Source organism: Meleagris gallopavo, chromosome 2 (genome assembly GCF_905368555.1).
Source record: "Meleagris gallopavo chromosome 2, MGAL_WU_HG_1.1, whole genome shotgun sequence".
Lineage (NCBI taxonomy): Eukaryota > Metazoa > Chordata > Aves > Galliformes > Phasianidae > Meleagris > Meleagris gallopavo.
Genome location: NC_139405.1, coordinates 82,254,924 through 82,279,360, shown reverse-complemented (window position 1 = coordinate 82,279,360; position 24,437 = coordinate 82,254,924). Strand labels below are relative to the sequence as shown.

The 24,437-nt window shown below is 37.8% G+C and overlaps 2 protein-coding genes across 8 annotated transcripts in view; one reads left to right on the top strand and one right to left on the bottom strand.

The window, feature by feature from the left end:
• Positions 1-2,449: 2,449 nt before the first annotated feature.
• Positions 2,450-5,576, bottom strand: LOC146545069 (uncharacterized). Its single transcript, XM_085218447.1, has 3 exons — positions 5,515-5,576; positions 4,156-4,898; positions 2,450-2,895 (listed from the first exon to the last, which is right to left on the bottom strand). The coding sequence occupies exons 1-3, from the start codon at positions 5,574-5,576 to the stop codon at positions 2,816-2,818; spliced, it is 885 nt and encodes a 294-aa protein (XP_085074573.1). The 3' UTR covers positions 2,450-2,815.
• The window catches only part of COL19A1 (collagen type XIX alpha 1 chain), a 189,253-nt gene continuing 168,426 nt past the window's right edge, over positions 3,611-24,437 (top strand). For 2 of the 7 annotated variants that reach the window (XM_085217827.1, XM_019613188.2), the window contains exons 1-4: positions 4,423-5,104; positions 5,838-5,967; positions 12,922-12,996; positions 13,364-13,463. In XM_085217827.1, the coding sequence (XP_085073953.1) occupies positions 5,874-5,967; positions 12,922-12,996; positions 13,364-13,463 (269 nt within the window). In that variant the 5' untranslated portion in view covers positions 4,423-5,104; positions 5,838-5,873. Of the gene's footprint in view, positions 3,818-4,422; positions 5,105-5,837; positions 5,968-12,921; positions 12,997-13,363; positions 13,464-24,437 lie in introns of those variants that run through there. The other 5 variants (XM_019613187.2, XM_010707758.3, XM_031552582.2 and 2 more) reach the window with 4 other exon arrangements.

Genomic DNA, 24,437 nt, shown 5'->3' with positions numbered 1-24,437 from the left:
ACAACTTAAAGTAACATCTTGCAACTACTTAGTGAGGAAATATTTTCACATGCAAAATTATTCAAATGCATTTACAATTCATGGCTTTCTCAGCAGTTATAGTCTATAATTATTGGAATAGGGGTATCTGACAATGATACATAATAAATAATGTATTTAATTACAAAATCTTACAGTAGAAAAATGACTTTAGGCCAAAAATGCAAAATCTATCAAAGGTTACTGTGTTGCTGAGATGGTATCAGCCTGTTTTCAGAGAGTATGTATTGAGGCCCTGCTTGTCTGCATGACAAGGAAGGCAGCTTTTAGGAACATACAAAGTTTTATGTAATAAATTGTTTTCACACAAATCTTTTCAGTATGAGTAATTATGGCTTGACATGTCTCCAAATCTATTTGGGATGTGTTAAAACTACAGGGCTCAATTCTTAAAGACAAAGAGCTCAAACAGTTTTAAGCCCTACTTGCTCAGGCGTTCATTAGAAACCTTCATCTCTTCTCAAGTGATGTTGCTCGATTTGCCAGAACTTGAAATACAAGATACAGGTACTTCAGGACTCAAACTGTCTGTCAGTGGAGAACAAGATTAAGAAAAAAATGCTTAAGCTGAATAAACTAAATCCGCTGGCAGGAGAAAAAATAAATAAAAAATAATCCACTCTTACAAAAAAATGCCTGTAAGTAGAATACGTAGTTTCCTAAATAGCCATAGCAGAAAGCAAGGCCTTGTGTCAGGCACACAAGACGGTGACACTTGACATTTAGTCTTACGGAGAGTTTATCTTCGCTGCTGAAGTTACAAACAAATTCAAGAATGAACATTTTAATAGTTTCAGTGCTATGCAGCTGTCGTGACTGATTGGCAAACCTTGCAAAGGGCAGAAAGGTTCATCTGGCAAGGAATTTGTGGGTTTAAAAAACAAAGGAGGAAAAAAAAAAGAAAAATAGTGCAGTAAGGCAGAGGCTCAAATTAATCTTTTTAGAAACCTTTTCAAGTGAAGTACTGCTGCTTTCAGAATTGTCAGAGCTTGACGCTTCATTCCTGCATATGTGTTGTCACAACCAACACAAGTTAAAAAATGTGGGTCTAACAAGATGGAGACAAATCTGTTAGCACCAAACAGACAAGAGTGAGCTATGTGACTTGGCTCTTTTGGATATCTAAGAGTGCCGAAAAAGAAACAAAAGCTGAAAGTGACTGTCAGTAGTAGAGAAAAGTTTTCTGGAACAAATAAGTCTGTCCCTGCATTCCCCTACCCCAATTCTCCCTCCTTTCCCTCTGTATCTTGCCTGCAGCCGCACTTCTAGTTAAAGCTGTTCAGTGAAGCAGTTCACTCTCAGCACAGGAGGTGGAATGTGTTCTACATGGCTGTGCTAAGTATGGTGTCAAGCTTAGGTTCTCTTGGTTTATTTGCCTCGGCTCTTGTCTGTACCTGGGACTGATCCTGTCTTCTGTAAGCCAGTGAGAGTTTCAGCTAAGCAGAGATATCAAGAAAATTGTGTTGCTACACAGGTAACATAGTAGAGCATCCCTTTGCTACGATGTTGCAGATCACACTCTCACATCAACTATTTTCTGTACTTGTTGCAAACCTGGAGAGAAAACTACCTACAGACAATGTTTCCTGTGCAGTTCACTACCTACTTTGCAGGTGAACTCGGTTCATGCTTTTAAGCTGTACAGGAGAACAAAGTTTTGTGAGTTGTGACTTTGCTTCTTGTATTGCAGGACAGAGAGATTTTTTTTTAGTTCCCAACAGAATTCTGTAAACAGCAACATTTTTGTTGATCCCAATTTTCATGTCTGTTCAGGACTGTTTCTGTCAGTATGAAGTATTCTCTGTAAATACATGCAGTTACTGTCTCCAGTGCCCAAGTCCTCTTTAACCAGTATAAATCAGGGTAATTCCTTTGATTTACGTGAACTGGCATAATCTCATTTAGTTGAAAATCTGGGCCTGAGTACAGGAAGAAATATTAGTCAGGGAACATTACAATAGGTTCTAATTCTTCTTCTTCTTAATACTTTCATAATGATGTGGATGTTTTGAAGTTGACATAGTCCAAATAAGATATTTCTGATTTTATGTTTGAAGCATTGCTGGCTTACGAAGTGGAACAACGTCCTTGATTAAGGGGTTATGTTTCATTATTACTTCACAAGCAATGAAAACTTAGCTAGAATTTGAAGTTTTGAGCAATACTAAAGCTCTGAGGAGCAAAAATGCTTCCTTAAAAGATGAACGGAGTGTATGTGCCAGTATTACACAATTAGATAGCTTACCTAATTTAGAATATGAATCATGGAGATTAATAACATTATAAGAGCTGGATCAATATATTTAGGGTATGTAAAATGAAGTAAAGAAAAAGGATTTCAAGAATTTTAATAACTTGAAAGAGCAATGGGAAATGCATTTCTTTTCAAATAAAAAATGATAATGCCTTTCACTGGGAGCCGAGCTTTTACAATGGGTCTTTCAACGAGGGATCTCAAAACTCTTTTTTTTGAAACATTGAATTAGGTCTTGACACTGCAGTCTTTATCAAATGAGCAGTCTCAAAGCAAAGGAAATACTCAGCTAGTTTTGCAACTGAGGGCTGGGAGATGGAGCCTTGCCTTGTGAGGTGGTGAAGCTTTACTTTCCATAACTTTCAGAAGGAAGGGAAGGAGTAAGTGAAAAGTGTGATGTGCACGAAGTCACAGTACCAACCTAGCAAAGTTCTGGATTCAAACACCCTACAAGGCACACGTAGGCTGCAATTTCATCTTTCTCTTCTGATGCTATGTTGGAAAAGACAACTGCTTTGAAATTTAAACCAAGAAGATATTCATGTCTTTCTGTGTGATTTGGCATCCTGACACACTGTCTTTGTTGGAACACTGGTGAAAATCTGCTGGAAGAAAAAGGCAAAAAAGTTAACCATTAAAGTCCGCTGACCTCAAAACCAGCTGATCTAAACTTATGTTCACTACCCCTCATTCAGTAGACACCAACTTTCTTTTTTTGTCCTGTCAAAACGATTCCAATAGGAGATAATGTATGTACTGAATATATATAAATGAAATATGTTTAAATAAGCTCTGAATTTGTGTTCTATGTATGTATATCTTGTCACTTTATTTTTCTATCCCTCTGTCTGGTTTACGTACATGAAATGCAATAGAGAAAACTGCCACAAGCACACATAGAACTGAGAAAAGTACAGTTTGGCATAACCAGGGGCAGCACTCAATGTCACTGCTTTATTGTAGCCAGATGATAGTGCAGTGAGAGAACATTCTGATTGGTAAATGATGGCTTTTGAAAGGCAGAACAAATGCCAGTAATCTGCTGCGTTTTGCAGCATCAGTGCCGTAAATAGGCACGCTCTCTTGGTTGAACAAATTTTAAATTTATGGTAAGTATAAGCACATGTCATTAATTTTATATACTTTAAGTGATAATAGCCAGCCTCTGCCAGCATGCTAATGTATGTAATCTGTTCTTTACAGCCCGAAGCCAGATATCCTTTTATTCGCGTGTTCATACTCTGGTAAATTAATTTACACAGAACTGACGGAGAGGGGGTAGAAAGAAAACACTTCTCGTGCTGTCGCTGCCCCTCGGATATCCGATTGTGTAAAGCGTGTGTCGGGTGGCGGTCCGTCCTGTCCCGCAGCTCCGAGCGGAGTGGGAGGGTCACGCTGCGTGAGACTGATAAGGGCAGCGCTGCATCCTCTCACCGCGCTCCGGAGACGCTCCGCAACTCCTCGGTACGCAGCAGCACGGGCATGTCTGTACTGCTGGGGGACGAGCTGGAGTAGAAACTAAAGGTAAGCGGCTCGCTATTCGCAGTGAGTTGTCTGAACAAGTTACCTATGCGCGCACGCTTCAATATTCCTCTTTTGGTGCTCGTGCAGAATTGTTAGCTAAGTTTGTTGGTGATTTAGTCATATTAACTACATCCAATAGAAATGCGCACAGTAAGCGTTTAACGTGCTGTTATCAGCCTGAGCTGTAGGGGTGCTTGTGGGTGATTACAGATGCGTTCTAACGAAAGCAGTCCCGGTATATTTGTAGTAATTAAATAATAATAATAATAATAATAATAATAATAAACCGTTGTAAATCGGCACAGTACTATATATACACCACGCGGGTACGTATTTACATTTTTCAGCGTATCTGTTAGCGTACGTCGTTCTGATCTGTGCGCGCACGAGGCGGCCTGCATCCCGGTACCGGTACCGTCCCCGCCAACAGCAGCACGTGCGGAGGGCACGGTAAATATACAGGAGCCGGGCAGCTGCCGGGCAGCCTCGGGGCTCCTCGGCTGCCATCGCCAGGAGCACCGCGCAGCGCCAGCGGACCCACCCCGCCGGGGAGCGGAGCGCCGCCCGCCGCCGGGCCGCCTTCCACCTGCCCGCCCCTCGCCGCCGCGGAGCAGGAACGTCGCGGGCCCGGCCGCCGCCCGGAGCTGCCCGCGGGGCGGCGCGGCGGTACCGGCTCCGGTCGCCAGGCGCGGTGCCCGGCGCGGGACGGGGCGAGCGAGAGCCGCCGCTCGCGTGCCGGCACCCGGTGCCGTGCGCCGCTCGCACCTGGAGGGGCCGGGGGCCCGGCGGCAGAGGGCTCCCTCGTGCAGCGGGGGCGCCGCGCCACCTTCTCCGGCGGCCCGAGCGTGCTGCTGGCAGCGCTCCGGGGAGGAAGCGTCGGCGGATGCCTGCCCCGTCGCCGGTCGGGCCGGGCGAACGGGCAGATTCCGGGCCGAGCACCGGCGGGGCTGAAGGAGGGACGGTGAAGGGGGCGGGTGGAGGCTGCCCGGTGTTGCGCCGGGCCCACCTCGCCGCGGCGTCGGTCAACCCTGGCCTGGCCCCCGGTGCCCGCCCGTTCAGATACTCCTTCAGCCGAACCAAACTTCGTCCAAGAAAAACTGAATCGCCGTCGCGTTGCAGTTTCAGCTGCTGGAAGCTCGTCCTGCAGCCTCAGGTGCGCTCGCCCGTGTGAAGAGGGAGCGGGCGGCCAAACGCGGAGCTGCGGAGGGTGAGAACGTGAGGTAGCGAACCTGCAGGAGCCCTCCGGAGAACGAGGGCTGGCACCGCAGCTCCGTGCTCGTAAAGCAGGTGCGGGAATTTAACTGATAATGGTGCTTGAATGTGTGCTCACCGTGCTGCTCTTGGGGAGGCTGGGAAAGTTAATGGTGGTGTGGTCCGTGTCAGCGCATGTTACTGAGAGTGGCTCTGCTGAGGGTTCTCGCAAAGATGATTCTTAAGTATAGGCATAGGATTTGCTTTTCTTAACACAAGCTGTGGTTAGAAGAGTACTTGTCACTTTCTGTATTTCATTGGATTCATATGTTTCTAGAAGTTAGTTGGCTTGGGAGAAAAGCTGATGCGCGTAGGGCCTGAAGGACGAGTTGTTAAAGCTGGATTGTACTTCTGTGGTGTTTAACCTGTGAACTCAGCACAGGTAGTGCCAGGCACCTGGGTGCTCTGCGCCAAGAAGGGTCGTATTTCTGTTTGTTTGCACGTGCAGGTGTAACACGTTGTCCTTGTTCAGTGTGATGGTTGGGTACTCAGCGGCTCTTGGCAGCATGGTGACATTAGGGTGTTTTAAACTGAGATCTCCGGGGAGAAGTAAAACTGGTCATTGCTAATGAAATAAATAATGATTGCCTTCACAGCGAGAACTGATAGAATATTTCTAAATTTACTTCAGTCTATTTTTATAGCTCCTCAAAATAGATAAATCATACACTTTGTATATGACTAGCGGTTTACCCTTTTCCTTACAGTTAAGAAATTCTTGAAGCAGAGATTGTTCTGAATATGATTATCTTCTGATCTTTTGTTTCAGATTTGTAGCTGATTGTTCACATGTGTCCGGGGGGAGATGAAGTGCATTGGATCCAGCGCAATTTGGCTTTGCATGGCAGTTATCCTGCTCCTCCCTGCTTCTACTGCTGTGGCTGTCAGTGACCAGACAGGTACTCCTGTTTTTCTTTCACATCACTGCCCAAAGGCATAAATTCTGATACTCAGCCTGTAGATAAATAAGAACAATACATGGAAAATAAATACAAACAAACAAAACTAGAAAAGATTTTTTTAAAAAACAATTCTTTGTGACAGTGTCTAAATTTGAAGCAGTTCAAAAGCAGTCTTTCTGTTTCAGATGCTTGAAAGATTCACATTTGGAAGCAGTTGTACTTCCTAAGAGGTTTTTTGTTTGTTTGTTTATTTGTATTTCTCAACTTACTGTAGAAAGCAAGATTCTAAATCAGGGCTTGCAAAAGTTATGTGAACAAAATCACATGGCTTTATTGTAGATAAGTGGTTACACTGATCTAAACAACCTAATGCTCATGTTAACCTAACCTAAAGTTAATCCTCAGACCGTGTCATATGCTTCACAGACATACAGTGAGACAGGATCTTGTACCTAAGAAAGGGAATGGTAGGGAAGAAGAATATAATTAAATTGTTTACTGTAAAAGCTGTTGCCCATCTTCTGCAAATACTCTCATGCTTCTCCACTTTCCTCTCTGTCTCTCTCTGAACATTATCTTGTTCTGCTAAACTCCTACTTCACCACACTTGGGAGCTTTTCTGTTTCAAAAGCACATTGTGTGTGGAATTGTGAGTTTTCTAGAAGTGCTCAACATAACATATACCTTAACTTTCTAGAATTTTCCTTCAGTTACTGGGAAGGAGAACATATTAATTACTATTTAGACTGAGATTAAAAGTTATTGTTTCTTTTGCAGAAGATGAAATGTATTTATAGTAATGCTGGTGGAAGATAATAGGATCTGTATATACACAGTAGTTTTAAATCTTTGCAACACCTTTGCAACTCATGCCCCAAAAATTTAAAAGTCGATTTCTAGCATCATAATCACATTATTTCTCCAGTAAATAATAAATACTAACACTTATTAACTATTAAATGTAATGTGTAGGCTTCAGGACTGCAGTAATGCATTGTGAAGAATCTGAATATAACTTAGACACTTTTTGCCTTCTGTGTTTAGGGCAGCAAAGCTAAATTCTTCAGCAATAAGTTATTCTTAACCCCTGCAAGAGAGTGAGAATGGCCACACGATTATCCTCTTTGATCATCTAGAAGAGTCAAAATAGGTTGTCTTCTCTTTTGTTGCTACTTAGTGCATTACAGAAGGGAAGTTTTACATAAGAGTAGGATAAAATGAGTGGATAACGCTCCCTAATGATGTAAATAGATACATTTGCAACTTTTTTTTTTCTAATGAAAAGATATCTCAGGAAAAAATAAGCCTTTCATACAAGTTGTAACAGATAAACCGAACCACTTGTGAACAGTAGATATGAACTGGGTTCTAAGTTTGTTTTTGTATAGCCAGAAGGGAGGTGGAAATTTAGCCTAACCTGATGGCTAGAAATTGATCAAGTATGGGTCCAATAAAACTACTGATGTGGAGAGGAGGGGGTGAACCTCTCCTGAGAACAACTAAGTTTGTACAACTGAGAGACGCTTCTGCAGGATGAGGTGATATGTGCAGATGGTGAAGAATAACGAGTAGATAGCTGCCAGCATGTATGGGTCTGCCAACAGCAGGGAATAGACTTTGAGTGAAGCTGTAAGGTGATAACAGGAAAAAGACTTTGCTGGAGACTGAAAAGTGTAGAAAACATACAAAATGAAATGTAAGTTATAGACCAGAAAGCAGGAGTTGAGAAAGAACAGCCTTTGCAAAGTCATTGGTAAAGCGTATTGGTGCCTTTGCAGTCTTTGTTGTTAAATCTGCCCCATTCGGTGGAACTCAGTATTCTGCATTGCAAAACTCTTTTGAATCCTACAAATCGGTTGTGTGCATATTTGAAGAAGAGAGAAATATCCAGTCTCCTCTATTTCTTAATTTCACTCGTTAACCAACTCTTGGCCCTTCATTCTCTCCCATGTACCAGTTATGAATGGATTTGCTTCTGTCCTTCAGGACCTGCCCAGATTCCTTCTTTTTCCTGCAGTGTGTGCATAACGTTTGTTTCTCACTAGGCTAATGTGAAAGTTTTTTTTTTCTGGCAAAGCTCGTTTAGATAGATATTTGGATTATTGTGTTTGCATTCTAAAATTTCTTTCTGGATCATCCTGAATCTAATAGATAGTCTTCAGAATGAGGAAAAACTAATCTTGATTTGAAGAGAGGAAAAAAAATAAGTATATTTATGGAAGGAAATCTCCTGCAAGAGAAAGGATCAATTTGTATATACACATAGGGAAGAGATTGCTAAGAAGGCATTCTGAATCTACTGTGGGTCTTGTTGATTTAATACTTTGTTAAATAAATACTAGCATTGGAAAAAACATCAGAGCGGGCCTTCTTGGAGTAGTTCTCCTTAGGCTCTAAGCAAGGATTTCTGTCAGTTCTCACTTTTCAGAAGCTTTGGTGTGCTAATCATTCATCAGAAGGAAGCTCTTAATACATTCAAATGATAGAATATGGTGAACTGAAGGTAAAGGATTCCACAGTCTGGTTTGTTAACTGACTTTAGGAGTATTTTCATAACAGTTAAGTTTTTATTGTTGGGAGTTCTTGGCTTGAGCTTTTTTTGGAATGACACGTGAAGTTCTAATCTGATCATTCCTAAATGTTCCATATTGAGAATATTAATGCTCTGTCTCATTCCCAGATCATCGTTGCTTTTTCAGCTTTATAATCAATCCTTTTTAAAGTCACTTGCTAACCCATGAAAAATGTAGCATAAATAAAGTCTTAGGACTGCCAGTCATGGTGAATTTCCATTGCCTTTTGACATGGAATGTGTTGTCAAAACTATTGGCTCTAGATCATAATTTCAGATAGGCAATTTAACCCAAATACAGTGAATGGTTTCAGGCATGCAAATTGGTTCAGCTTTTCAGTTTTCATATTTTAGTGCAGCTAGATAATTCTCAAAATTGAGATAAAGTCTCTATAGTCACTCTCATATGAAATGTATTCATATTCTTAGTACCGTGAGTGTTTAAACTCTTAGACTGAATGTTTAAAGTTTGATTCGCAACCTATTTCAGTGTTGCAGTTTAAATTGACTATGCCGCCCTTGGATTCCTTAACTCATGGGTAGATAGCAAGCTTTCTTTGGCAGTGAAGAAGGAGCTTTAGGTATTTAGTAAGGATGTGGCTCCTGTAAGCCTGCATGCTGTGGAAAGACACTTCAGCTAGTGAGTAAGTAGTACAGAGAAACTGAAACCATAAAGGGAAACAACTACACATTCCCTCAGAGAAAAGCCTGTACATTAGATCAGCCCATTTTTTCATGGAAAGCAAGAGAAAGGAAAAATAACTCCTGTAGCCAAGATATCCACCTAAATATAGTCTTATTTTTCTACTACCTTCAGTTCCTCATAGAAGAATAGTTTTCCAAGGTGTAGTGTAGGCATCCTAATACTTGAACTCAGGTTTCTTAATTCCTGCTACCAAAGTTGTGATGCTGTTTACATAAGTGTCTAAATAGTCACCAGGACTTGGACTTCTTTCCTGTATGAATAAAATTATATATTCAGTCTCTCATTGTCCTCTTCCCACCTCTGGTTTAATTAATACTTCTATTGTCATGCAATAAGTAGTAAGTGGCTTACAGTATAGAAAAAGAAAAAAATGACATTTCATTTTCTGATAGCTCTTTATGTAAGGCTAAAGGTATGTAGCTAACTGGGGCTTTTGCTGCTGGGCCACGTTTATTTGATCAGTTCTGCTTTCTGATAGAAACATCAGTGCCCTCAGAATGTGCATGTAGGTGGTGTTAGCAGCTGAAAACTTTACTTAAACATGAACTTTACAAGTGTTTACCTGCTAGGTTAATCATAAAGCGAATCTAGGTATTTCAGATTACTCCTGACCTAGGGAAGACAAGAGTGCCTATTGGAAGCTACAGTTCCCAGTCAGAAGTGCGTGCTTTCTGTCAGAGTAAGTGTGAAGCATGTAACAGAGTCTCCAGTGTCCCAGTTTTCACAGAAACACAGAAATCAGTGTTCGGCATAGGACCTAGGGGGAAGCTATCCTGAGCTTCAGTAAGGTCTCTCATAATAACAAGAACTCAGACTATGACGAGCATGTTACAGAAGAGAAATGCAGATGTAACCCCGTTACTCTGAACTTAGGTTTTGGTGTTTTTTGTTTTTTGTTGTTTTTTTTTTTTTTTTTTTTGCAAAAAGCTATTAGAAAAATGTTTTCCTTGTTAGCTTCTCAGTGGAGAGAAAGACGATCACAAACCTGCCTGACCCACACATATACATGTTTTTGAAATGATTATGTTGATTTTATAATAACTTTCTATGTAGACTTCAGTGACTTCTAAGGATGAAAGTCTGCAATTTATTGTATGGAAAGAAGATCTAGTTAAGTTATTGGTATGTTAACTTCAACTTCAGTTTCACCATTCTCATAATATGAATCGTGGACTGATCCATATAAGCTCAGTTCTATCACATGTAGAGGAGTCTACTGTATAAATATAAGCTTGTTATTTTTACTACTATCTTAGTTTTGCAGTCATTATAATGGAGGTGGTAGCTGTGTGTGGTTTGTATGCCTGATAAGGGGTTTGTCTTGTTCTTTTTCTTTCCTAAATGCCTTCATGTGAATCTTCTGATTCAGTAACCCACAGGCTGAATGTGTAAACTGACTGCTTTGTCTCAGGCCAAAGAATTTAAGAGTCTGCCAGCAGTACTAAAAATCTTGGAAGAGACTAACTTTTTGACTGCACAAACTATAGAAAGAATTTTCATCAATCTATAGCAATTACCGTTATGAGTCTTGATATGGAGAGCTTTTTGGATTTTAATATTTTATGACTTTGTCTTAACTCTCTGGTAAAATAATATTAGACAAAAGGAGTATACCAGCAGCAAAAAACTGGAAGAAAAATGATAGTAACTCTTTCAGTTTTTCTGGGGATATGGAAAACAACCAGATAAATAACATTTACATGGCCTGTCTATGGACTGTTATGATACTGATAAAAATAGGTCCACAGTCCAGTCTGTGGCATGTAAGGAATCATTGCTATCATCTGGATAACATAGAAATTAAGCTTTGATTCTTTATTTGGAGTTGTAGGAAAGTGGCTGGTGGGAATAACATAAATTCCGTAGTCCTTAGCCACTCATCCCTCATGAAAGTTAATGGTGGAGGAAAAAGAGCACAGTTTATAGCAGTTAGAAGTAAAATCTAAAACAGGTTGTATCTGGCTGCTTTTCTTGTAAATACTGTAGAGTAATTCAGCTGAAAACTGAACCTGCCTATAGTTTTCATATTAATTTTAAAAAAATAAAACAAAACAACAACAACAAAAAATTCCCTATCAAGATGGCGGCTAGAGTATGCATGCTACTTTGCCTTCAGCCATGACAGGCTTTCTTTACACCAACATGCTTATTGTAGCTGTACTTCTATAAATCTACAGGAACAATATTCATTGCTCTAGAGTACCTATAGATGAAAAATATTAGCTTAATAATCTTTATGAATTATTGAAATATCAGATTTGTATATTGCAGAGTATTTAAGGTGAACCTGTTTCTGTACCCTTGGCGTGTGTATAGTAAGTGGTGTATTCAGATTGCTATGTTAGTATGTAATTCCAGTGAATGCATTTCACACTACATAAAGCTCCCTACAATCCAAGAGTGATGAAAGATTTCATTTCAGTTTCTGAGATTTTGGCATAAATATTTTTAATGCTTCTGCATCCTCTGCTTGGGGAAGGGAATTTATTATGGGAGTTACAGTTATTTTCAACATGTATATTTCTTATTTCTCATAAAATTTTCTTCATATGTGTATATATATCTATATAAATAAAATGCTTAGTTCTGTACGTACATATATGCACGAAGGAAGGAAAGAATAAATTGCCTTAGCGCCTTTGAGATAAATCAAATTATAAGTGATGTTTCTTGTAATTGTAGATTGTAGTGTAGACGTTCAAGGATGTGGTATCAAGTGACACTTGATTCATCTTGCATAAAATGTCTTCACGGAGATCTGAGCTTAATAAGCATGTAGGCCAAATCCTGTTTGTTTCATAGTTAGAATTTAGTTGTGTTGTTTATAAAGTTTGAAGAAAAAGCCCTATTTTTGACTCATGCATTAAAGGAATGTTTCTTTGTATTTGCTTCTTAAAAGTGTGTATCCAAGTGAATATTAAAAAAAAAAAAAAACAAAACCCTTTGAGCAAATTGAATGCAGTATAATAACACATTGTTTATTCTATGCATTTGGCTGGAGATAACCTTAGAATTCACTGTGTTCCAAATTTATAGAACGTTATGTTTGTTTACCTAAATACTTTGGTTCAGACTTAATCCCCTGCAAAGCCGCTTAATTTTCAACCACTTTTTTTCAAAGTCTAGATGTTGCTTGCATTGTTCATTATACGATATGCTCATATCCTTGTTAATCCACATTTTGAAATTAATGTTCACTGAAATAACAATTGATTATTGCCATGGTAATTGTGCATTTATTCTTTACTGTTGCATGTTTCTTGATTGAGGAAAATATTACAATGAAAAAGAATTTTTCTAATATAACCAGGAGAAAAAAACTTAAACAAAAACTTAGATGTTTCTACTTTTATAGGGCATTGAGCCTATAAAAGAAAGAGCTTAGTAAGAACTTTGTATTTTACTTCTGCTTCTGTCATTCATGTGAGCATCAATCCTAAACAGCTGAATTAAAACAGGGTAAAATTTATGTCTGCTTGTATTAATGGAAGTATAGAATGAAATCTGAAATATTACTGTTGTCATTTAAATTTTGTAATTTATTTTCTGTGTTTAAAAGATAAAGAAACCAGGTAATCTTTCTTGTTACTGTGACTGTCACTGTCATGGTTGTTTGCTCTGATTCATTTTTATTTGATAGAATTTTATGATTTTAAATTGTGTTCTCTTCAAGGTTCTTGGTGTCCTTTAATGAAAACAGCTATTCATCATCTCAAACAAATCAACAGAGATAGTCTTGGTGTTTCAGGTAAATGGCTTCAGTTAATATCAAGAGCAAAATACCTAAATCCATTGACAGGAGTGGAAATAAAGATAGTTTCTAATGCTGCTGGCTTAAAAAACATCATACAACTGGTTATCATCATGCTCCAAAAACAGTTGTTAGGAAAGTGAGATTAAAATTGGAAACTATTGGTTGAAGTTCTATAGACATGCTTAGTTCCATTCTTTTTCCTAACGGTCTTAGTTAACATCACTGCAAATATTAAAAGGAAATAACTAATCATTTATCAGGTAGCAAAGTTAGTTTCAACTACTGTATGAATTTTGCAGTGATAGTTTCTTCCGTTGATTAAAACAAAAATAAACTAAATCAGTGTATCATATTTTTGCAGGGTTTGATCTCACAGAAAGCTTTTCTTTGCGACAAACGTCTTGTGGAGGGGTAAAAGTCTGCTTTAAACTGGGAAGCGCTCCTCTCATCAGAGAAACGAAGTAAGTAAGGTATTGCTTTCATCCTAGAGTCTTTAATAGATGGAGCTCAAACTGGGCACTATTTGTGATCTGAAACACTGAGCAATATATCAAAGGATACCACAGAAAAATAAGTATGTCAATTTTTAGGCATTTCCATCCATTATAGTTTTTGTTTTGGGAAGCAGTCTGATTCAGAAGTTTCCTTCTCTGAAAACTAGAAGTATCTAGTAGAGAGTCAATTGGAAGTGTCTTGTTCTCAACCTGTGATTCGAATACAGAAAACTCCACTGTTTATACTTAAAGGTCTACAAAAACAAAAGAAACAGGTAACTTTCATAGTATGACATGAAGTGTTTACTAGTCTTCCCTTTATGAAATTTGATGCTTGCAGGGTTAAAAAGAGTCACTGTTTCCTTAAATGCTGTTTTTATGGTTGTATCCTTTCAGTGACTTTGACATCTTTCCTTTGTTCACCAACAGAATGGCTGGTACTCAGTGTAGAGATGAAACTTGGTAGTGTGCTATTCTGACACAGAATAGGATGAAAGACTGAAACTGCATGAAAAGTCAAAAGGAGGGTGTAGAGGGACAAGGTACAATGGAACTGGAAAGATTTAAGATTTCACTGGGACAAGGAAATGGTGAGATACAGTTAGGAATGTAGTTTCAAGTTCCACATCCTTGGACAGTGAAGAGAATCTTTTCCGAGCTTCATGGTTGCGATATGCTCTGAGTCATGGTACTGCAGTTTCAGTACAGCGTGTTCCTGTGATAATGTGGGAAGCAACTGTGTTGAGTATTGGGTATTCTCTGGTGCAAGAGTTCTGGCCCTTGGTTGTGTAAGAAAAAATATGCTCGAGCCCTCAGAATTCCCCTTTGGTTAGATTCTGGGACAAGTGATGAGGACACCATGAGGTCAGGAACTGAAAGAAAAAGTCAAAAGAAGAATTGGAGAGGCCCAGACACTAAAGTAATCCTCAGGAGAGAATGGTTAAAGAAATATAACTTTTTTTTTTTTCTAGTTTACTGTAGTCATTATTTTTAAGGTATTGGATTCTGTAAATATTAAACTTGTGGGTTGTGTAATTCTTTAAAATTATACAATAACTGCATTTTCTAGTATATTTTGTTTTCTATTGAAGGAAAAATGACTACATAAAATTGATACAGACAGAGCTCTATTCTTATTAGCATCTTCCTCTCCCAGATATTTACAGATTTATTCTGGGACTATTATTTGAGATAAAAATAATAAGAGTGGAAAATCAAGACAGTAACAGAGAATTTGGGACAATTTTTCTTCTTTAGAAATAGGAAACTGAGTAGAGCTAAGTGTACAATCAAAAAATGCATACTGCAAGCTGATTTTTTTTTTTCTGAAACTGCAGGAAAATAACAAAACTGGAATAAAAGAAAATAAAAATTAAGAAAATGCATTAAAGAAATTTATTTTTAATTCATATTACTTTTTTGGAGGAAAGTCATTTCTAAGAGTGTGATATTTTTTGAAGCCGTCTGATCCATGATGTTAAGACTGAAAAATGTGAAGTTCTTTACTTGCTATTATTAATAAGCCTGAATACCAATGTCTGTGTTATTTTAGTTCATCTTTCAAAAGCGATTATTAATGAAAGCAATGAAAAAATGGTGAAGTCATATTATGGTTGATAGCTGCTGCTTAGCAAAGCCTTAAGTCCCAGAAGTTGGAAGGAAATACTCTAGAAAGCAAGAATGCTTCTATTTTTACTTTCCTTATGAGTGGGAGAGGAATTTAACAGATTATTTTTTGTTGTTGTTTACCTGTTCATCTTTTTGACAATAGGATGACTCTTTGAGACAGAAGTAGGGAAAATGGAAATGGCTAGTTTTCCTTTATTTCCCAAGTACCAAAATTCTTTGTTCCCTGCCCAAGTTAAAGGAATGCCTGGAGGGCAGGTGGTTTGGCCTTACTACTGTCTATTGTGCTTCTCATATTCCTCTTCCTCTCCACTGTTTTCTTCTGTGTATATATTTTGAGAAAAACTGAAGTGGAAGTCTTTCCACTTTCCCCTAAAAATCAGTATCCAATAGATATTTCAGCTGGATGAAGCTGAAATTATAACTGAAAGTTGGATGAAGCTGAAATGAACATAAATGTTGATGTTTGAATGTAGTTAGACTAAAAAACAATATTGCATTACTGACGCTAATAACACGAGCTATTCTGCCAGCTCCCTTGGAATGGCACCTTTTGTACATATTACCTTGAACAAAAAATAAAAGAACTAAAGTGTTTTAACATTGCTGAAAATATTACAGAATTTGCACTAAATTTTATTTCTTAATGGCATAGCCTTGCTTTTGCTTTTTCAAACCTGTTCTTAGAGGGAAATGCATTTCATAATTAAGAATTTACTTTTTTATTTAAAATGTTGTATATGTAACAGCTTTTTGTTACTGAGATAAAAATTCAGGCTTTTTTTTTTTTAAAGTATTTCTTCAAAGTACTTCTGATTCTCTTCTGGACTTAGACATTGTTTTGTTTTTTGTTTTTTGTTTTTTTTTTATAAGGGCATATGGCAGTTAGGAGTACAAAGTCAGTCTTTGACATTGTAGGTTTACAATGAGGCAAGAACTCAAATACCTCTTGTTATAATTTTATAATTTACTTTATCTCAGATATCCATGTCCAATATCTTCAAACATATTATTTTATTTAAATCCTCTCTTAGTTCTTTTTTTTTTGTGTAGTTCCAGGGCAGTTGTGTTATTAGATGCTCAGAGGTTTTTAGGATCGTTCTGTCTCAGAAAATATGTTAGTAGACGTGGTGTGCAGTAAGTAGCAGGGCAGTGTTTGTTATCCATCTTGCAGGAAACTCAGAGTATCTGATTAAGCTGACTAGCAAGTATCAAGTAACTTGGCACGTCTCCTCTTGCATTTCATTCATTCAGTCGTAGTGTGGGTAATAGAAAGCTATGCTGTGCCATTTTTCTTGTGTGATGCCATTTTAATTTTTTCTCAATGGACCTGGAGTAGTGTTGCACCTATTTATATGTTGTAAATAACTTACAATGAAGTGTCAGCTTGAGAAAACGATTATGTCTATTTATGCTGAATTTCAGTTTAATTTCTTTATCTCTTCTGGAAAGGAAATTCTGCACATGTTTTGCCTTGAGGTAGGAGGTGGGTAACTTTTTTATGCTCCATATATGTAACTAATTCTAATCTGTGAATATTTTCAGTATGAAAGAGTGACTTTTTTTTTATTAAAATACTGTTAGTTATATATTGTTATTGTTATGTGAACATTAGTACACATTATTCCTGACTGAAGTAATGACTGAAGTAAGAGCCTCTGAATCCTAAAGAAATTAACTCTAAAATACAGAAATGCAAACAATCTAATTATGCAATAATAATGATAGTAAATGTTTTAATTTTATTTCGATAAATACATTACGGAGTCACATTTTGTTAGCTAGAAGTTAATGCATGCTGCCTATGCAGTGTATGTTAGCTTGGCTTTGTGCTCGCTGACAGCCATGTAAGGTTCTATGCAGATAGCAACTCACAGATTTGCTGGCAATATTCAGGACTTCTGAGGGGCCTCTTAAACTGGGCTTTGCTCTTTGGTTGTCTTAGAGTAATTAGCGAGATGCTGAAGTAGTTTCACTGTCCTCTGAAAGTGCTTCAGGTGTTGGTTGTTCCCACTTCTCTGGCTTGCTGGTGGGCCCATTCTTTCTGCTCTGCAATTTCTGTGCAGAGCCAAAAAGGGAAATAGTAAATTCCTTTCATCTGAGTTTCAGAATGTTTTTAAGATGGGTTTCACTTGCTTACGAAATCTTAACGGCATCACTGTTTTCTTATTTTACATTTTGGTTTGATTAAATCATATTAATTTACTGGTGTGATTGTCAGAGCTGGCTGATAGAATGTTCTCAGATTTACAGCAATTTAATTGCTCATGACTTTTTTAGGAATCCTTCCACATTTGGTCTAAGATAATGAAAAGATGTTGGATTTTGACTGTATTTGGACTACTGAGCACTATCAGCACTGCTGTCACTTAGTGCTGCTGAAAGAGCAGTGACTGTAACTTGGGCTGTATTTCAGACAAAGTATTTTCACCCTTTAGTGATGTCTAGTTACCAAGTGCAGAAATACTGTTACCACTTTTGTCAGTCCTCTCCAGGCTAAAAACAGAAATCAAGGATGGAAGAATATCTATGAATGTGTTTTGTTTGGTTTCGATGGAAACTTTTAAAATTGCAGTATCTGTACTACAGAGTTACATTTCCTGAACCCAGCTGGCATGTAGCAAGTCAGTTTCTGTGCTCACTTGTAGAAGCCTTTTTATAGCTAGCACTTTGCTCCCAAAGGCACTTATCTCTGAGTGACTGCCTGAAGAAGTGAGTGGCAGCCCTGCATCCCATAGTGGGGTTGGAACTGTGGATGATCTTTAAGGTTCCTTCCAACCCAAGCTGTTCTGTGATCCTATGATTTCCTTCTCCAAAAAAAAAAAAAAAAAAAAAAAAAAAAAGCCCAGTGATTCACAATAGAATTTAGCCATCAGTGAACATCTACATGGGTATGACTTCTGATTTGCTTTGTGTATGGCATGTATTTTGGTCAGCAGAGCCAGGTTCAGCCATCTTCTTGAAAAATATTAATATCTATACCTATATATATGTACGCTACTTTTTAATATATATTTCTTAAATATGATACAAATTGGTTAGTTATGCAACTTGGCAGTTTTTAAAAGGTTTCATCAAACACTTCTATAGTAATCCAGTTAAGCATGAGAATGGTGATGAGATGGCACCTCTGTTTGGTGGCAGTAATTATAGTTATGCTAACTAGCTTTTACCTGTACTTATTTGAGGTCCTGTTAGCCTTCAGTCTATTTAAATATTAAATAGCTATTTAAGAAAAACCACCTCTCCCTTCCTATATTGTATATTTATTTGGGGTCATTAGAGCTGTTTGAGCCAACAATGCTAAGATTGCAATGTCTGGTATTTTGGTTGCAGGGTATTTTCAAGAAAAGGGCCTTGTCTCTGGAATTTACTTCCCAAGTGTGGGAGCCTAAATTTAGTATCAATCCTGATGCTTTCTTCGGGTCTTCCAAAATAGTGGATCAAAAGCTGTGGTGACATAATTATTTTTTTTTCTAATTTTTCCAATTCTGTTTAAAGGTACTGAAATAATATGTTTTGTGTCCATTTCTAGAAACATGAAAACTTACTGCATTTTATGAATTGAATTGAACAATTGAAAAAAACATATTGGAGCTTTTCCTATCATATAACACCAGTTCCTTCTTTTCATATCTTCATTTCTAAGAAGAAAACTGTTGCCTCTTGAGATGAAAAAAGACAGGACTGTGCTTCTTTTAAAGAACAATAACACAATGTCTTTTCTTTTTCCCCATGTTTGGGCTTGTTTCTACCTGGCAATTTACAAGATCTCTGCCAATAGCTTTAAAAAATAATAATAAAAAAACTCCAAAACTAAATTTCAGACACTAATTGATTTTAAATGCTGAGCTGAGTTTGAATCATATAATTTAACATATGATTTGTTATGCAGGAAGAGTCAGGAAAGCAAAAGTAAAGAGAGATACAGGCAAAGGAGAAGAATATATAAAAAATGTTTAATACTTACATTAAAAGCAGATTGTGAGGGAACAAAGATCAGCAAAACTATTTTAATTTTAATTTACCACTGACTGTAGCAAATCTGAATTTTTTAACCTTTTGCAAATTCCCCAGGCAGAAGAGCATCTTACCAGTTGAGTTAGTAAGGCAATGTTGGATGAAGCAGACTGTTCTGATTGGATTTTTTGTGTGTTGGTTTTTTTTTGTGTGTGTTTTTTTTTGTTGTTGTTGTTGTTTGTTTTTTAAATCTCCCAGCAATGTTGTTCAGGCCAGAAAGCTCTCAGAGATGAAGGGAGGAGTCTTTGGAAAATGTGGATCTCAAGGGGATTTGTCCACAGTGTGTGTACTAGAGACCAACAAGTTTTTTTTGTTTTTTTTTTTTTGTGGATTCATACAACTTACGTACTTCACAGTTCAGGATGAAACTTCGGACAAGCAATAAGGAAATCACAGAAGCACTGAGTGACCAAATAGCAAAAGCAGTTTAATTTCCTTACATGAAAAGCTTTCCTTAATTTGAAAAGCATGTATTTCAGTTTGAATTAGTATTAGATATTTTTTTTTCCTCCTAAGATCTGTCTGGCCAAGACTATTTGCCAGAAAATAAACTTAGTTTATGGCGCTTCTCTTCTGCTCTCAGCTTTGTCTTCTTTTACATCAGCATCAGTTGCACTGGTCCATGAGGCTATCAGTTGTCACAGTGGCTGTGAGATCTCAATCAGTCAGTCACAGGGGAAGGAGTGGGAATGCAGTGCTGGAGAGGGGCACAGAGGGACTCCATGGAACTCCTGCTCTCAGCAGCCTGCTTCTAATTAATGGTGTAATCTGCTCTGTAGAAAACAACTCTATTTTTCTGTTTTAAAAGAAGCAAAACTCTCTAGTATCCAAGCAATTTTATTTTTCTTATATACTTCTGTATTTTTTATTTTCATCTGCTATGAGTGCTGAAACTGCATTTAATGTTCCTTGGAGCAGATAGAGAAGATTAAAGCATACCGTCATAGATGCAATTGCTAGACAAAGTTATTGTGGTATTAGTTTTCAGATTCAACAAAAGCAATTTACCTGGATACTTCTGCATGACCTTTGTTAAAAAAATTGGATGCAGTATAACTTAGTGGTATGCTAGCTAAAGAGAACCTTAACTGAAGCCTTACTGTGGGGAACTCTTGGAAGAGTTCATCTTTTATCTTTTTCTCCCTGCTAGACAAGTTTACTTGTAGAGCCTTTGTGATATTGCTTTGAGTTTGTTTTTTTTCCTTTGGATTTTTTTTTTTAAACAGTCTCCAAAGTCTAGAGCAAGGTAATAGTATGAACTAATAAGGAGGATGCAGACTAAGTATAAAGAGAACTGCGATTGATAGGAATTCCAGTAAGAATAGTCTTAGACCAAAAATACAGTTGCAAAATTAATATAATTTAAAGTTTTTTGACACCAAGAATAAATATCGGCATGTACAGCAGTGTTATAAGCAGCCATGCAAAACTGAATGAAATATACTACCTATAATGCATGCAGCTGATGGTAGATTATTTCTCCTTTATGTTGTGTGATAGAAGTAGAGATTGAAAGATAATTTATTGGTTTGGCTGATTGTACTGAGAGAATTCAAGTGCCTTTGTCAAATGCATATAATTTCTTCAGCAGAAGCAGTGGTGCCATTTTTTCATAAGTCATTTATCAGCAGACTGAAAAAAAAAACTGTAATAAATCAGAGCTTATTCTGTGACTTTTGTGATTTAATGCTTTGAGAAATGTAGTTTGCATAAGCTACGCTGCCAGGCATTTCTCTCAGTGACTAAAATTGTACTTACAAAAAGATATTTGTGCTGATACAGCTGTGTCTACACTGGTGCCTTGGTGTTTAAAGATGTCATAAAAAGTATCATCCCCTTTCCCCACCTTGCTCCTCAATTTTTAGCTTTCCTATCTAAAAATACTTTATGGGCTCTTGTAAACCTCCTAGTGCTTTTTATCATTACACTAATTTTCTTTTATTTCCAGTTGGTTGTGAAAGACTTTTGCCCTCTAGCATTTCTGTGTGCTTAGCTCTTTGCAGTTTCTAATCATAAAACATACAGATGGAGATAAATAACCAAATATTTACAAATACTATTTTAATTTTTCATGAACTCTATGATTGATGCCATGGATTTTTTGCTTGGAGACCTGGGTATCAACTGGAGTTTAGTTGTACATGTACAGAGTCCTTTGCAGCCTTAGGTTAGTCTTGAGAAGTGGCCATATAGATAACATCTCCAATTGCCCTACTTCTGTTACAGAATCTGTCTGCATCTCTAAGTATGCACTTCAGAAGGTTAAATGAGTATCAATTTAAACTGATCTATGAACCTCAATAAAAAAAGGAAATTGTATATAGCTGGTATACATATCCATGTATATATGTATGGACATATAGACAGGCTTGAGCAGTGGGGCTGGGTGGACTTCTTGAGGTTCAACAAGTCCAAATGCAACCTCTTGCATTTGAGTCAAGGCAACCCTCACTAGCAATACAAGCTGGGGGATGAAAGGATTGAGCACAGCCCTGCCAGAAAAAGGCCTGGGGGTACTGGTGGATGGGAAGCTGGACATGCGTCAGCAATGTGCCCTTGCAGCCCAGAAAGCCAACCATCAAAAGAGGCATGGCCAGCAGGACAAGGGGGTGATCCTGCTCCTCTGCTCTCGTGGCACCTCACCTGAAGTACTGCATCCGGATGTGGAATCCTCAGTACAGGAGAGACATGGACCTGGTGGAGCTCTTCCAGAGGAGGGATGCAAAAATGATTCAAGGGATGGAACGTTTCTCCTACAAGGACAAGCTGAGAGAGCTGGGGCTGTTCAGACTGGAGAAGTCTCTGAGATGACCTGATACCAGCCTTTCAGTATCTAAAGGGGAGCTAGATAGAGGACAGACTCTTCATCAGGATCTGTGGTGATAGAACAAGGAGAAATGGTTTCAAGCTTACAGAGGCTAGGCTTAGGTTGGATATCAGGAAAAAATCTTTTACAGTGAGGGTGGTGAGGCCCAGGAACAGGTTGTCCAGAGGTGTGGTGGATGCCCCATCCCTGGAGATTTTCAAGGCAAGGCTGGATCACGCCCTGGGCAACCTGATCTAGCTGTGGTGTCTCTGTTCACTGCAGGGGAGTTGAACTAGGTAGCCTTTTAGGGTTCCTTCTCACTCTAAGGATTGTATGATTCTATGACATGCTCCTGGTGAATATTATACAAGGAATTGCTGGTCAAAATGTGAAGTGTACTTCCATCGCCAACCTTGTACTCAGGCGTTTGTTGTGCTGGATGTACTTTTGCTGGAGTGTAGCACCTGCAATTGCTGCATTAAGTTATTGATGTGGAAAATAGACATTTAGCAGCTGACATCTGCAGGATTGATAGATAATGTTTTCATGGGTAAAGGTACTACATGGAAACAAATCTTTTGTGGAAGGTAGCTTTTTTTTTTTTTTAAGTATGGAAGTATGGTTTGTGGAGTTTAATTACTGGGAACTGACAATAGGAGGTTAACATAGGAAGTTTGATTACTATGTGAACAACATGTGATAAAGATGGTAGCTCAAAAGAATCATCATGTGGACAGAGACATTGGTAGAAAATATACCACAACAGGACCAAAAACAAATAGAAGATACAATGTAGGGTAGTTCAGTAATGAAATTGCATATGATTAATGTCTGAAAATGTTAAATACAAAAAATGCTATCAGACAATTGTTTTTACTCAAAAAGGAACATAAGGGGCGTTTTTACTCAAAAAGGGGCGTGACTTCTTATTTTTCATAAGTTAATTCCTTCTCCACAGAAGTTTCTTTAGATTTAGGAAATGTTAAATGACTGTATTAGTGTGTGAAAGCAGGCTAAGCAGGCTATGCTGCCAGGAAATTACATAAGTTTAAGACTGGTTTGTTGTGAAAATATTAAGAGGAATACAAAAAACACTTTGTGATTAAAGATAGCTGATATGATTTCATGGAAAGTCATGACTCATTAACTGTTTGGAGTTCATGATAGTTCTGGAGAGTTACAACACAGCCTTACTTCATTGCTTCAGTTCTCGCTACTAATATGAATCCATATAATAAGTAAGATTACATTATTTTTTTAATAGTATCCTACTGGTTATTATTGCAATTAATTGCAAATTCTGTGAATAGTTTGATTTTTGTTTTCATGCAGTCATAGAATGACTTGAGTTGGAAGAGACATTAAAGACAATCTAGTTCCAGCCCCCCTGCCATGGGCAGGGTTGCCAACAGCTAGATCAGGCTGCCCAGGGTCCCATGTATCCTGGCCTTGAATGCCTCCAGGGATGGAGCATCCACAACTTTGCTGGGCAGTCTGCGTGAGGGCCTCAGAGCTCTCTGCCTCCAAGTAAAGAATTTATTCTTAACATCTACCTTTCTCCTCTAAGTTTAAAGCTAATCCCCATTGTCCTATCAGTATCAGACTGTGTAAAAAGTCACTCTCCCTTCTGCTCATGGGTTTCTCTTAAGTACTGGAAAGTGTAAATACGTACAGCAGTAAATGTGTATTTCAGTTGTAGACTATGCTGTTAGAAATATCTTTATTTTTTTTACCTGAAGAATACAGATTTTCATAACATTGGATACTTAACTCCATTGTCAACCAAGTAATTTAATAGTGATAATGTTTATATTATTTTGTCATAAAACTATGAGCAAGGTAAGTATTTCTTTTTTAAAATTAGGAAAACATTATTGGAAAATGCCTATATGGTATAGTTTTTTACCATGTGAAATATTAGTGATATTTTCTTTACTGTTATAAGTCTTTAACATTTTAGACTGGTTTGTAGTAGATAATTTAGTGTTTATGGAATTTTAATCAGCAGTACAGATTTCAGTCTTGGCCTTCTATTAAAAAAAAAATTAGCTTTTATTTTAGTTATGTTAACTTCACACAGGTGTAGCATAGATGATTCAATATGAAATAAAGCTACAATTAATGGAATAACATGCATAGTTTAAAAAAAAGGGTTTTTTTTTTTTTTTTGCAGAGTCTGCACTGAGAAGTTTGTAAATACGCAGTATCTCAAGCTTAGTTATTTGGATATAAGGCATCTGGCCTGTGTGCCCAGTCTGAGAAGGGCTCTTTGTAACATCAGTGTTCTTTCAATGTGTGTTTGGTGTTGGCTTTTTTTTAATGTGATGCTTAAGAAAAACCTAAATAAAGGAGAGAGTGAACCTGCTTCATTTATCCACAGTGACCACTGGATGAAGTCTTCTTTCAGCACTTCTGTATCAGGTCTAATGCAAGACCCTGTTTCACTATTTAAGCTTTTTTGGTTTCTCTCCTAGTCCTTTAAAGAGAAT